The sequence below is a fragment of the Solea senegalensis genome, linkage group LG12 (assembly GCF_019176455.1).
Source record: "Solea senegalensis isolate Sse05_10M linkage group LG12, IFAPA_SoseM_1, whole genome shotgun sequence".
Lineage (NCBI taxonomy): Eukaryota > Metazoa > Chordata > Actinopteri > Pleuronectiformes > Soleidae > Solea > Solea senegalensis.
Window position 1 is genome coordinate 8,172,500 of NC_058032.1, and position 13,992 is coordinate 8,186,491.

General features: G+C 43.1%; 1 protein-coding gene across 2 annotated transcripts in view; it reads right to left on the bottom strand.

Moving 5' to 3' along the window:
* Positions 1–13,992, bottom strand: part of LOC122778555 (Kv channel-interacting protein 1-like) — a 41,572-nt gene that overhangs the window by 16,620 nt on the left and 10,960 nt on the right. Inside the window, exon 1 of one of the 2 annotated variants that reach the window (XM_044040569.1) lies at positions 6,522–6,851. The exons of the other annotated variant lie outside the window; for it this stretch is intronic. Coding sequence (XP_043896504.1) covers positions 6,522–6,579 — 58 coding nt within the window. The 5' untranslated portion in view covers positions 6,580–6,851. Of the gene's footprint in view, positions 1–6,521; positions 6,852–13,992 lie in introns of those variants that run through there. 2 annotated transcript variants of the gene reach the window in all.

The window sequence follows — 13,992 nt, forward strand, 5'->3', positions numbered from 1 at the left end:
ACATGTCTATTAGGAAAATCAATACTAATATCCACCGCTGTCCAAATCACACTGACACTTCTCTGTATCTTTATTAGTGAATCGCACACGGAGCCTCACTCTTATCACCTACAATCACATTATGAAAAATGAAATAATTAAAGGACCCTATGCTATCGATCTGTCATTATCCAGGGATAATGGGGAAGAGGAAAACAGGGATGAGGGCGGAGGTGTAAGCAGGGACAGATTCAGTGGAGAGAGGGCAATAAAGATGGAAGGAAGGTAGACAGGATGTGTAGAGAGGGGAAAAACCCCCCAGTAAAGCATAATGGTGAAAGAGAGAAATGATGCGGTGTCAGCTTTGCCGCTGTTTACTTTGACTAGATTGACATCGGATGCTTTTGTAAACACACATGGAGGCGGCAACAGGAAGATACTCTACATAATTCAGCCGGGTGCAACCGCAGGATTAAAAGAGGAAGAAAACAAACTGTCAATGACACGGACTCTTTAAATGTGTAGCACCAACACTGAGACAAACACTGAGACACTGAGTCATGAACACACGCTAATGCAAAACAGCCCGGAGGCATTAGCTAATGAATCCATTAGACTAATAAAATGAGCAATTGTGACCTTTTTTTTTTAACTTTGACTTTTTTTAACTTTAAATTTGAACACTTTTCAAGATTCAAAATTCATATTTTACACCACCTATGACAGGAAAGTAAGAGTTTTGAATTTGGACCAATGGAATTATTCACATCAGTGTCACAGAGACGACAGTGAATTGATTAAGAATGTAAGTGCTTCAGTGTAAATATTGTGTTGCACAGTATTTCTACATCAACTGTAGCATGTCTGCAAACGTTTTCAGTGTTAGTTTCTTCATTTATTTGTTGCACTTTGTCATAAAAAAGGATGATACATGGTCTGTGACATGTGGACCATGACTCACTGACCTGATGCATCTGTGGGCTCGGGGGGGACGACGCTGCACATCATGCATTATTTACATCACACACATACTCACACATAACCGCTTCCTCAGAGTCAAATGACACATCAAAGAGCCAGTGTGTTATTTCCAGCGGACGATTGTTCTTCCACAACATTTTGCAACACAAACAGCCGCACGGTGGCACAGAAGCACGTCAACACTGTCTGTTGAGGACGTGAAGACCAATGTCCTGCATTTCTAACTTTTCCACCTGTTCTTTCATTTTTTTATTTTGCAGATAACTGAAGCTGTTCCTCGTGCCTCTGTCCTTGCTTCACTGCACAACAACGTTTTATTTCTCCGAGGTCACAAAGAAACACAAACACACAAACCTACACAGGTGTAGGTTTGCTTGAGGACTGACGGTCCCCTCAGTATTACAATTTTAAAAACATCATAAACCTCATAAAGTCCGTGTAGCATTAGCGGGTTTGTTTGGGTTTTTTTCCTCAGCATTTCTGCTGCTCCATTTAGAAATAGAAATTGTTTTCTATGAAGCATAAAATAGTTCCTGAAGGGCTTAATTAGTGCCATGAAAGTGCAGACAGAAATGACTAATTTGTTGTGTTCATGAATCCCCCAGCCCCTCGTGTTTATGTTACTCAGATATTGTACAAATCAGTAGCAGAATGGGAAATGAACCCAATCAATATCATATTTCGAATACGACAACAAAAACAGACTGTGGCAAAATAGAAAGAAATGGCTTTTTCTTATACAGAATAGATGATACTTCTGATTCTGGGTTCAAATGACTGATAGAATTTTACTTCATGGTTGTGCATGACGCGTAAAAATACATTTACAGTGTCCCGTACATCTCATTTCAACTGTCGCATCAGTTTAACTCACGCTTTGTGCGTCGCTGCTTCTCTCACTGTGATTACAAGCAAAAACCCTATAGTCAGAGCTAAGCAGCTATCTATATTCATCATCTGCATTTCTCTCATTGGCTTCATGTTATAAAGGCCTGAAGGCAAGAGCAGGGCTGAGCTGGCTACTGAGATAAATGACATAGAAACTGTTGTTTATCTTTGAAGAACTGAGCAAAGCCTTTGCCTGCAAATCTTACGCAAATAACCTGTTTTATTTATAGTAGAGTAGATGGATTTTTTTTATCATTATTATTATTATTATTATTATTGTTGTTAATGTTCCCTAAATGCTCAGATACGGGTTTAATTTGCGACACTGGAAAATCAAACGATGACAGAGGATCTTAAATGGCAGGCAGATTTTTTTTTTTTTTTTTATGAAAATGACGCTTACACCCATACTGTCGCATATATTAAGTCCGTTGAATACATGCATAGCATTAGACCAGAGTGTATTATCAACATCCTGTCATTACATGCTCCTACTTGCACATACACACACACACACACACACACAGACACATGCATGATTCAGGAATGGGATTAATCACATAACCATTTTCATGTTGCTATGTGCCTCTGAAGCTGTTTTGCCATCCTAATTGGCCCTTCTGGTGCACATCTTTTGATGTGCAAGGATGAGAGAGGGAGGGAGGGAGGGAGAGAGAGAGAGAGAGAGAGAGAGTAAGGTGGTAAAATGTAAAGCCTATTAAAGAAACAGGTCTCCTCCTCTCAGCTATTTAGCCTCACTGCAGATGGAAACACTGAAGCAAACGCACTTGTTCTCCAGAAATCACACATGTACACTCACACGTGTGCACAAGCGGCCACCTATTTACATTCACTCTGCCATGCTTCAATCGGCGAGATCTTAGAATAGCACGAGGACATCCTCTGTGCAAATCTCTGAACACAAAGAGACGTCAGGCGTGATCGAGAAAGAGACAAGATAACCTAAGATAAGCGGCAAAGGCAGATGAATAGCCTTGGACCACGAAGAGAGCAGCTTGAGAAGGAAAAAACACATAAAAGTCCAAATGAGGGGGTGAAATGAGGTGAGAGGGAGCAAGACAAAGAGAGGGGGGGAGAAATATTCACTTGACAGAGTGAGAGAGTACCAAGAAATGAATGTAGAGGCAGAAACAAATGGAGCGGACAGACAGCGAGATGAATGTGTCGGCGAGGTGCAGGTTTTCTAGTTTATAACAGACCCACAGGGAAATATTTCATGTGAGCAGTTTGTGCAGTGACACTGGGTAAATTTCTTTTTTTTTGCCCCAGGTGTAGAGAGATACGTGTTGATAAATGCCCTGTTGCCAGCAGAGAGCCTGACAACAGTTAGGACACTGGCTAATGCATCTGCTTTTGATGCTTGTTGATGAAGGCCACCACATCAGTTTGCCTTCATTTAATAAGCCTTTGTTTGAAAAACAAAACACTGACGCTCAAGCTCATTTCACTCGGTTTATTGCCGTGAAAGGCTTTGGACAGGACTGTAAATGGATGCAGCATTTCGTTAAGGGCTTCACTCTCAGTGTTTTGTCGTCATTCACCACGCAACATAGAGATGAATGAATGTGACTTAAACGCTTATATACATAAGGTTTCTGCTCCTCTCTGATGTTAGCTCTGGGTCAGACTACGCATGGAGAAGAGAATTAGAATAGAATATAATAGAATTCATTTATGTCTGCGTGCAGTTTGATAATCTTACAAAAAAATATGTATAACAAAGGAAAGTCTTTTTCTCATAAGGAGGAGTGTCACCGGTGCTGCTCTGTGAGAGAAAATAGATAGATAGATAGATAGATAGATAGATAGATAGATAGATAGATAGATAGATAGATAGATAGATAGATTAGATAAAGTTTCTATCTAATCTAATTCATACTAAAGCTAGGGTTGGAATTTTGTTCCTGAAACATTTTGAATCCACTTCATGTCCCATTAGCTAATGACTCACCGGTTAACATTTCTGTCTCGGATTGACCCGTCTGCCCCCGCCTGTGTTCTTATAACATGTGACGAGAATCTTTACATCATGCCAGAGAGAGAGAGACTGATAAGACGAAGTCAATACAGTTGTGCGGTGTCTTTGATTTTGTTCAATCACAACTTTTTTTCTTACATCTACAGCTTGGCCGTGTCTGAGTCAGACTGAGAAAGCACATATTTATCCTTGAATTCTGTTCGTCAGCAACTTACCTCAAGTTACCTTTGGCTCCTTCCCACATCGTTGCCTCATATTGAGTTATGTCGCGGGTGAGCCAACCTTCCACGCAAAATACATTCTGCCCTGCTTTCATTCAGCCACTTTTTATAACGCGGCAGCAGATGGTGAAACACACACACACACACACATGCATTCACTGACACTCAAACTGCAGCACCCTGAGGAGCAACCTCACCTCCTCTCTCAACTTTTCCCAGTTTTTCTCTCCCACTCCCACTCTCTGCACTTGACTCATCCATTGCGTCTTCCTCGCACAGAGCAAACTTTAAGGTGGCTGTTATTTTAGAGGATATTGTAGAGGACCCTGGAGGAGAGACTTTCCAGCACAAAACCGCTGGAAATACATCATAGTTGCTTCGTAAGCATTGCTGCCTTCCCCAACTTGTAAATGGGTTACGCTGTAAATGAGAGAGGACAACATGGCCGAGATCTGTCATGTGTGTGTGTGTGTGTTTTCTCTGTGATCTTTCTATTTAGGCTACATCCATTTTCTACTCCTTTATCCTCCACGAGGGGCTGGAGCCAATCCCATACAACACAGGGCGAAAGGCAGGGGACATCCTGAGCAGGTTGCCAGTCCATCGCAGGGCAAACATATACTGTAGACCAGGGGTGTCAAACATGCGGCCCGGGGGCCAGAACCGGCCCGCCAGAGGGTCCAATCGGCCCACAGGAAGAATTTGTTAAAATTTCACACTAATCTAAACGTAATGTCAAATGCTCCAGATACCCGTGACTAAATGTTTGTGCCTTTATAGATCCAGTGTGCTGTGTAAATAGTAAATTTGTTGTTGAAATTGCACTTATATTTCTCAAGAAATTTCATGTTTTGTAAAATGATCCTTCAGTAAATGTAAAACAAAGGAGAAAAAACAAAGGGGTTCTTGTTGTTCATAGGTTATTATGCTATTATTTTTACTATTTTTACTGGTCCGGCCCCCTTGAAATCGAATTGTGCTGTATGTGGCCCCTGAACAAAAATGAGTTTGACACCCCTGCTGTAGACCATACACTCTCACATTTCAGTGTCAAATTTCCCTCTGCATGTTTTTGGACTGTGGGAGGAAACTGAACCCACATAGAACATACAAACTCGACGACGAGTCGTCTTTCACTTAAAGATGAGTGATCGATGCGCTGTATGAACGTGTGAGTGAATGGATGAATGTCAAAAACTGTACTGTAAGTCGTCATCTAGACTATATATATATTCAAACACACACAGGATGGTCCTCGGCCATCGGTGACCTTCTTGCTGTGAGGCAACACTGCTAACCACTGCACTACTGTGTGTCCTGGTACAGATAACATTCACCTTGGAAAAAGCACCTCAAGTATCTACTGAACACAGTTGTGGAGGATCTGCTGAGAGCTGTTGCCATGCAATAAACTGAAGTGGAGGTTGGTAACTAAAGTAAACAACCCACGCAGGATGCTATATATGCCTGTATTTCAGAAACACTTTATAATGTCTCTCAAGTGCATTTTTTTTTAAAGCAATTTCAAATACTCTGTGCGGTCTGGCTTCAATGTTTGACATGTGCAACACAAAAAATGTTGGGTTTTTTTCCGTTATACAACATTCACGGCACATAGCGCGCAGCCTGTTTCACATGATGTCACTCGGGTTTTGTGTGAGATCGTCTCGCCTCTCTGCCCGTACACATGTGACATGTGGTGAAACATGACCTCACTCCTGTTTTCTGTCTTAGGTGTTTGCGATGGAGCTAAGTGTCTGTCGACAACAACCATATGGTTTGAGGTCAGCAGACGCGGGACAGGCCGTGGCCAAACGCTGATGGATCACGCCACACTGATTTACTGCAGACACAAGAATACACACTGCCACCATAGACGCCACACAACACTCCCAAAGTATTGTCCCTTTTTTTCACACTCCTACACCGGAGCAGTAAAATAGGTGTTTCTATATTTGCTGCTAATGTATGTGTATGAACACATGCACATCAGTGTGCAGGAGTTTAGTGTTAGTACCAGCTTCCTCTTGTCAAACAGTAGCAGGGCAGGGCAGACAGGAAGCAGGTTGGTTTGGAGCATAAGGGTAAATACCATCACCTTTTATAGACATACCCAGTGGCACAGCTACACACACACACACACACACATGCATATTTCTAAATCCACAGTTCAAACAGAGGGCAGATGGCCTGGAAATTGCATCACAAACCAATTATGGATGACTTGATATGTTTTGTCAACTTTACATCAAAGCACCTCGACATATGCTGACCTCACTCTCATAATGCACTTCCTGTGTAATATTCATGAGCAAACACACCAGACTCCATCACTGAGGCGCCACAGACAACACAGGTATGTAGGTGCTCACATTCAAGAGAAAAGCATTCACACAGAAACACGCCCATCAAAAGTGCTATTTCAAAATCTGAATAAATGAATACAGTCTTACCTTTGTGGTAGTTCACCTGCTTGGATTGCATGGAAAAGGTTCCCATCACAAGACCCATGTTGACTTCTGGCTACAGACACAATGTGTAAGCTTGCGAGTGAGTGAGTGAGTGAGTGAGTGAGTGCGTGTTTGTGTCTCCGTCTGCCTGTAATCAAGGTGTGCTAGTGAGTGTGTGTGTGTGTGTGTGTTGTAATTAAGTTAGTCCATTAGCCATCTGTATGTGTGGAAGTATATATATCACTTCTCATGCTGCCTCACATCCACACTGCTCTGCTCCTTCTGCTCCAGGGTGTGTATGTCTGAGTGAGTGAGTGACTGAGTGAGAGAGGGAGAGAGAGAGAGGAGAGCAAGGGAGGGAGGGGAGGTGTATGTGTGTGAGAAGAGAGGGAGAGAGCGTGTGTGTGAATGAAAAAGAGGGTACACACACGCACACACACACTCTGAAGCTACCTTTGTCTGCGCGACCACTGAAGCTGCTGCTTATTTTACATTCCCTCTATCGCTCCACCTTGCACAGCCTCATTTTGTCTCTCCTCTCTCTCTCTCTCTCTGTTTGTCCCCTGCCACCAGACTGTCATTCCATCAATTCCTCTGTGCCTCTTTACGCATCTGCCTCTCTCTCTCTGCTCCTCTTCCCCTCCTATTCATCCCCTTCGCTCCGTCTCTACCTCTGTCTGTCTGGTGTGGAAATGGAAAATTGCACACTGTTGCACAGGGAAAGACAGAGATGGAGAGACGGCAAGATGGGGACAAGGGGTCCGCGTGTGAGCGTCTGGAGAGCACGGGCAAGAGTCATGGAAGAGGGTATAAGAAGGCAAAATGAATGAGAGGGGGAAAAGGGAGAGAAAGAGAGGAGAGGCGGAGGAGAAGAGACAGAGACAAATTAGGTGGATTCACAAACTGCAGGGGAGGTAAAGTGAGCAGAAGGGAAGAAGGAGTGTGAAAGAGAGAGATGGAGCAAAATAGAGAGTGCAGGAGGTGAAGGGAGATGACGGGGGAGCGAGACTGAGCCATCCCCCCTTCACCATTCAGTAAACAAACAGTTTCACAGAGGAGAGTGAATTTGCTGCTGTCCCTGCACATGCATGTGCCTCACGTGTGTGTGTGTGTGTGAAATGATTAAGTCAGTGGGTGGGTCACGGACAAAGCCCTGTACATCTGACACCTCTACATTTGCTGAGACGCCACCTCGCATATGTCCTCCTCGGCATCAACAAGCTGTATCAGATGTGTTTTGGCTCTTCACTCGGCTGATGAATCCATCAACTACACACACACACACACACACACACACACACATCAACAGAAACCAGGGGCAATGACGCCACGCCACAACACAGTCCACCTCACACATCTACTCCTGTGTCAGTCATGCTTAACCCCTTGCAACCCTCTGTGTAACACTGCACTGACGGTATTGACTTAAGCTCCTATTGAAATTCTTCACGTGGCTTTAGTTAGGAAAACAATTTACAGGCGAGCCGTTGCCGTGGCTGAGCCGAGGCCATCAATTCCAATGATAGAGCCATTAGGACACGGCATTCATTAAAAGCTACTGACAGCAGTCATCTGAATACAGAGTCAAAACAAGAGGGAGGGAGGTGTGACTGAGGTGTCGAGTGAAAAAGACAAAGGAAAGGGAGAGGAAAGAAGAATGAGAGAAATCACGGCAGCGTAACCAAACCAAACTAAAGCCTTATCTTAACCATCATGCCTAACACTAACCCTAAACCTAATCACAATTCAAACCTTAGCGCTAAACGTTCCGCCTCATTAGGACCAGGTTTTGGTTTTGTTCAGCTATTCTTCTGAAGGCATGGCATTGATTTACATGTATTTGGTTCGACTAACCAAAACCTCAAAAGCTCCTAAAGAGGTAACAAAAACACAAACACACACACTAACACACACACCATCCTCCGTCTCATAAAAGACAGAGCCGACTCCATTTTCTAATAAAAATGAAAGACAGCGGCACAAATATCCGGCAGTTACCTCCAAAAAGCGGAGGCGATATCTCAAAACAGGTTTTTAATTACACACTGCGGCAGAGACTCGCACGCATGCGGCCATTCAATGAGCTTACTGTCTCGTCTCCTACAACACAATGCAAAAGAACAATTCGAAGATTTAAAGATAAAATGAGACCCTAACCATGAAAACCAGCCCTGTATTGGAAGAACAAATGACTGCTGCTGCTGGGTGTGAAGAATGTGTCCCTCTGTTGCCCTTCACTTTGGCGATCCTAATTTATGGCAAGGGGTTTTGTTTTTTTTTTAAATGTAATACCCTCCTGTGACTTCGATTTGTCAAATCAACCTTGGATTCTTTCAAGCGTGTCCACAGTGTCATTCTTCACACTAATGAAGAACATGGGGGTAAAGTAATATGGCCAGTTTTTATCCTAAGCCCAATGTTTTCCTAATCCGAACTAAGTAGGTTTTGGTTACAGACTTCAGACTGTCCACTGAGAGGTGTAATGTTGCCCTTCACTATTCAAAGCTCTTAATCACAGCTACAGTCTGGCAGGAGACATGTGAAGAGCACCCGAGGGCTGAATTATTCCTGGTGTTATACAGATGAGTCAGATGAGTATAGAGCATCCATCCGTTCATCTTCTACCACTTTATTCTCCACATGAGGGTCACAGCTGGTGCCAATCCCTGCTGACATAGGGCGAAAGGTCCCAGAAAGATCACAGAAACAAACCATCCACTCTCACACTCACACTTACGGTCAGTTTAGGGCAGGGGTCACCAACCTTTTTGAGACCGAGAGCTACCTGAAGGTTAGAGAATAATATGGAGGGCTACCATATTAACATTTTATGCAGTCTACCATTTAAATGATGAATATTATGCATTCAATTGCATACACATTAATTCCAGTGCTTACTCCTAATGATTATCACAGTTTTTATAAACAATATCAAGGACATTTTACTCAGTGATCATATGGATACATACAAGTGAGGTGAAGTGAAATGAGCCCACGGGCACCTCGTTGGCTGCTCGCGGGCTACCAGGTGCCCGCGGGCACCACGTTGGTGACCACTGGTTTAGAGTGTCCAATTTGTCTAATCTGCACATTTCTAGACTGTGGGAGCAAACTGGAGAACCTGGAGAAAACCTACAAACCCACACACACACACACACACACACACACACACACAGGGAGAACATGCACACCAACCAGGTCCTGAATCCAGGTCTGAGTAAAGAGCATGTAAACATTTAAGACTTTTATTCATCCTTATTCAGGGAAATTCCTCCTCTGCATTTAACCCGTCCTCTACTAGAAACCTTCCTAAAATTAGGAGTTGGTAGGGAATTGAACCAGCAACTCTCCAGTTGCAAGACAAGCGCCTATCCACTTGGCCATGGGCTGCCCATATTGCAGCAAAACAGAGAGCTAGTTCAGCAGCGGTCCTCCACCCTCTCTCTCTCCCCCTCTTCCTCTTCCTCTTTATCTGCAGCACCTGCAGCACCTGCAGCGTCACAGCAGGAGTCTGCGTTCGTTGTGTTCCTCTCGTCTACTTCAGTTGCTCATCTGTAGGAATTGTATATGAAGGGACAGAGCGTTGCTGTGTGTTTTTACAGCAAAGCAAGTCACATTTTCAAGACAAAGACGTCTTCGCTCGCTCGCAGACCAAAGGCAGCGGTGTAGAAGCAGGTGCGAACACACAAACCTTTGATGAAGGAGTCATCTACGCAGCATATGGCTCCTGTGTGTCATGGAGCCTTATCACAGTGCTAATCTTTTTTTCTCACATGTCCTCAGCCACTGTTTTCTAACATATAATGTGTGAAGACGAGACACGAGCTGTTATAAAATTGGCTAAATATTTGTTTTTTTCACAACCTCTACTGTGAAGGTCTCTAAGTCTATAATTACTTATAGTTAGAATGTGACTGAGATATGATACTGCAGAACAGTACATTGTTCATGTAATGACACCTTTAATGTCAAATACATTACTACAGGATATAATATATATAAATAAACAAACAGCAAATCGTGTTCCATCCTTCTACACTAGTAATGATCATGTTCTACAGTGGCTAATGTTTGGAAACTTTGTTGTCGAAGGTTGTTACTTGATTAAGAACGTCTTGATTAAGCCTTCTTTAAATCCTCTAAACAGAGGAAAACGTTGGTATTTTTATTTAGGTATGAAACATTTAACAGCTGTTCTGTGAAAGTGATAGTGAGACACGGACACTCACTCTCACTCTCACTGAAACCACGGCTGCCAGCAGCGTTACGAGTAAAAATTAATCTTAGGCACTTGACAGACGGCTCGCAAAGTAAAATCTGCACACGCTTAAGTCTACAACATCAAAAGAGTGTGTTCCTGTGTTTCATCTCACCATCACACAACTGTTTCTACCTGGAGAGGTTATAGAAAATCAGCTTTTGGTAAATATGTGTCACTCATATTTGTCACTCCTGTTAATCTGAACATAGTATTTAAACATATATAAATAACACATTTGAAGTTAGTGGTGGAGGCAGATTAACACATCCACACTTAGATAACTGTGAGATCATGTCATCTTGAGATATAGGTGCAGCTGACCTAATGTGTGTCAGTAACTCATCAATCCCTTTTTGTCCGTCCATCCATCGGAGAATTTATCTCTCACATTATGTGACGTTCTCTTTGAGCTCCTCACAATCCCATAGCTGCTGTAGGATTAACAACCGTCTAGTCTCAACGTCTCCTCATAATGTACCGTTTTCCATCATGATGTACTAATAACAGTTGCCTAAAGTTTTACAGAAAGAAAATGCAAGAAGAAGAAAACCTTGAGGCTGTTTGCTCATGTCTCACATCTGCTGTAAACAACCAGCATAATCTAATGGTTTCAGTGGTTTAAACAAGGGAACCAGAACAGTCTCTATGCAATAACACTAACAGCAACAGGTTCCTCGCATTAGGCCGTCTGCCAAAACTCTTCAAGACATTAAGCCTGACATCGTCTGCACTGCTATTCAGTCCAGTCCAGGCTGCTGTGGATCATCATGAGTGCCAGCCTGCTTCTCTCTCATCTCATATTAAGCGTTGCACAACAGACCTTTTTACTAGACTAGAGATTGCTGCCTGCATGAATGGATACGCCGGGGGGTTAGTGTGTGGGGTCCAAAGTAGAAGATACGTGACAGCGGAGAGAGAGGGTGTTGACAAGCGTATAGGAAATGAGGCAAGCCAGCAGTGAATAATAAATTGGCCGGTTAGTTTGCTGCCCGGTCTTATCAGACAAAAAGCCTGGAGAGAATCTGTCATAGTGGTGACCACACGGAGGAGAGGAGGTGAGGGCAATGACAGCGGAAGAATTGAGAAATGAGACAAGGCGAGACTGTAGGAAGCGAGACAAATAAGAGTGGAGAATTTGGACTGCAAGACGGACGGAGGGGAGAAATAAATGAGAGCAGAGAATTGGGAAAGATGGAGGGCAGATAGGTGAGGAGAGGGGGTAGGGTGTAGAAGTAATCGGGGAGCAGAGGAGTGTATAGAAACAAGACACAAGGGGGAACAGCAGGAAGAGTGAAGTGAACAACAAAGGGTGTCTTAACTGGCTCAAACGGGCTCAGTTTCAGTCTGAGTCATCGGGACAAACGGATTGATTTAGAGCGGAGGATACAATCCTGATAGACACGAGCATGAGGAGTAACACCGCGGAGCTCAGCCATCTGTCGCCGCTGCAAAGAGTCCCTCACATGTCACTTTTCCCCTCTAACAAAGCCAAATATTTGTCAGATGCTCTTACGAACAGCCGAGTCCGAGCTGTGCGACAAGGCCCGGCGACAATCAATATGCAGAGAGTAAACACAGTCGTTTTGCTGATACGTGAGAGAATCATTTCAACCCACAGCAAATGTTACGATAGTTTCATGGTTCCATGCAGACAGTCAGTGTGGGGAAGTGACTGAAAGAGTTGCTCTTGAAACCATTTAGGATGAAACGTTACAAGCTTTGACTGCATGATTGGTTGTTTACTTATTTGCTGTTTTGTTTGTTTGTATTTCACATGCGTTATTCTTTAAAGTAACTGGTAGTGGTGATTTATGTTTATTTATTCAGAGCTTGAAGATATTTCATGTATGACCTTGTTTGTTTGGCAGATTGGGTGAGTTTTTGGTTTGGTTTTGTGGTTAAACACGTGGGTCCTAGTGTTGTGTATACAGTCATCAAATACATGTGAACAAAATCTGAGTGAAAAAATGTGCTTTCTCGGCTTAAAACAAACAAAAACAAACAAACTGTGGTAACAATATCTACAAGGCCTCATGGTAGAGATGCAGTTCCCCTCTGAAGTTCTTCTGTTAATCTGGATTATTCTATGTAAGTTTGGGAAACGGAGAATCTCATCACAAACTAAAAAACTAAACCACTCCTGTTCGTTCACCACATTAGGACAGACTCTCAGCAACAGTTACAGCAAAACCTGAGCAAATGAAACAACAGCGGGGGACACTGCACTCTCATTCTCTCATATATTCAACTCAAACAAGCCCAGCGGCGGTTCAGTGGAGCCTATGTTTTATTTAAAGGTGTAGAATTATATGTTGGTAAATCTCTGCTGTCTCAAGCCTTCGCTCTAGGGGCAATCTACTTCCTGTGACTCAGTGCATCTCCTAGAGAGATTCACCTCTGTATAGCACCCACACACACACACACTGCATGTCACCCATATCAAGATGTGAAAAACCACATCTTTTACGAAACAAAAATTACAATGCAATCATTCTATTATTGTTTCCTTCTATATTAAATGTTGCCTCCGGGACGAGTATCTGTTGCCAATGCTTAGTGAGGTCCTAATAAAATAATTTAACTAAACACACAAGAGTGTTGTTTCCTCAAAAAAAAAAACATTTACCGTTTTTATTTACCTTTCTGTTAGCTGGAACGGTTAACAGCAGGTTTAACTGTACCTAAAATACCCTGGTGGTTTGTGTGAACTGAATACAAACAACTCTATTGACTCTCCTCCTCTGTGTTTCCCTTTTCTCCCTCCTCAGCAGATGAAAGTGATGGAGGTGCTAATGGTATGCAGCTTAGGGATTGATTATAGTGCTGTGAGGGAGGGACGGTTATGTGTGTGTGTGTGTGTGTGTGTGTAACAGTGTTATTATTATGCATTATATTTGGCATGCACCGCGTCCCCCAGCGGCACATAAAAACTGATATGACAGCATTTTGGAGCTAAGCAGCAGCAGCACACCCACAGGTGTAGTACAGTACGGGACTTTAATATCCTCATCAAAGACACATGCAGGCATGCACTCGTGCGCTTTCTACTTTCTTTCCTCCTCTCTGTTGTCTTTTACTCATCTGTAATTCTCTCCCTCCCTCTTATCTCCACATACAAAGGTGCAGGCAACTCAAAGAGGAGGAGGAGGAGGAGGAGGAGAAGGAGGGTCATGAAGTGAATATCTGATAAAAGGACAAAAAAGGAGCTGCTGA